Source organism: Oxyura jamaicensis, unplaced genomic scaffold, assembly GCF_011077185.1.
Source record: "Oxyura jamaicensis isolate SHBP4307 breed ruddy duck unplaced genomic scaffold, BPBGC_Ojam_1.0 oxyUn_random_OJ61558, whole genome shotgun sequence".
In the NCBI taxonomy this organism is placed as follows: domain Eukaryota; kingdom Metazoa; phylum Chordata; class Aves; order Anseriformes; family Anatidae; genus Oxyura; species Oxyura jamaicensis.
Window position 1 is genome coordinate 1 of NW_023307157.1, and position 1,044 is coordinate 1,044.

General features: G+C 72.9%; 1 protein-coding gene across 1 annotated transcript; it reads right to left on the bottom strand.

Moving 5' to 3' along the window:
- Positions 1-14: 14 nt before the first annotated feature.
- LOC118158930 (voltage-dependent P/Q-type calcium channel subunit alpha-1A-like) lies at positions 15-1,014 on the bottom strand (the record flags this gene model as incomplete). Its single annotated transcript, XM_035313592.1, has 3 exons — positions 868-1,014; positions 631-769; positions 15-145 (listed from the first exon to the last, which is right to left on the bottom strand). Coding segments are annotated over exons 1-3 (359 nt in total), but the record flags the coding sequence as incomplete, so codon positions are not given.
- Positions 1,015-1,044: the final 30 nt, after the last annotated feature.

Below are 1,044 nucleotides of genomic sequence, written 5' to 3' on the forward strand. Positions count from 1 at the left end.
CCCCCCCCGGCCACGTGTGTCCCCCCCCGGCCCTCACCTGGTTGTCGGCGGGCAGGCGCGGCATGGAGGCGGCGCGGCCGTGGCCCTCCACGGGCAGGTACTCGCCGTCCGAGCCGTCCCGCGCCATCTCGCGCAGCTCCACCGCCTGCGGGGACGGGCACGTGGGGACGTTGGGGACACTGGGGACGTTTGGGGGCAGGGGGAGATGGGGGGATGTCGGGGACATTGGGGACCCTTGGGGGCATGGGGAGATATTGGGGACACTTGGGGACCGTTGGGAACAGGGGACCCTGGGGAACAGGGGGACATTGGGGACCCCTGGGGACACTGGGGAGCCTTGGGGACACTGGGGAGCCTTGGGGACACTGGGGGCCTTGGGGACACTGGGGGCCTTGAGGATACGGGGGAGTCTTGGGGAACCTTGGGGTCACTGGAGAACCTTGGGGACATTGGGGAGCTTTGAGGACAGGGACCCTTGGGGACATGGGGAGCCTTGGGGTCTCTGGGGAGCCTTGGCGACAAGGGGACCCCTGGGGACATGGGGGTGGAGGGACCGAGTTGGGGGGGGTGATGGGGAATGGGGTCTGGGGACACGGCGGGGACCCGGGGGGGACCCGGCACGGCGCGCACCTGGGAGTTGGGGCGGCTGTTGGGGACGTCCTCGGGGTGCCCCCGCTCGGGGCTCCAGGTCCCCGTCTTCTGGAACATCTCCTGGGCGCGCTGGGTGACCCACGAGTGGCTCTCCTTCAGGCCCCCGTCGCGCGTGGCCCTGGGGGGCACAGGCGGCTCAGCCCCCCCCCACAAAGGCACGGGGATGCCGGTGGCACTGGTGGCACTGGGGGCACTGGGGGCACTGGGGGCACTTACAGCCCTGCACCCGGCTCGGCTGCGGGGGCCGCGTCCGGCCCCGGGCCCCCCTCCTGCGTCGGGGACGGCGGCTCCATGCGCTGGAACATCAGCGGCGTGCGGTTCTGCGGGGAGGGGGCAGCTGGGGCACGGGGGGGCACGGGGACGGGGGGGGCTCGGGGACAGGAGGGGGCAGTT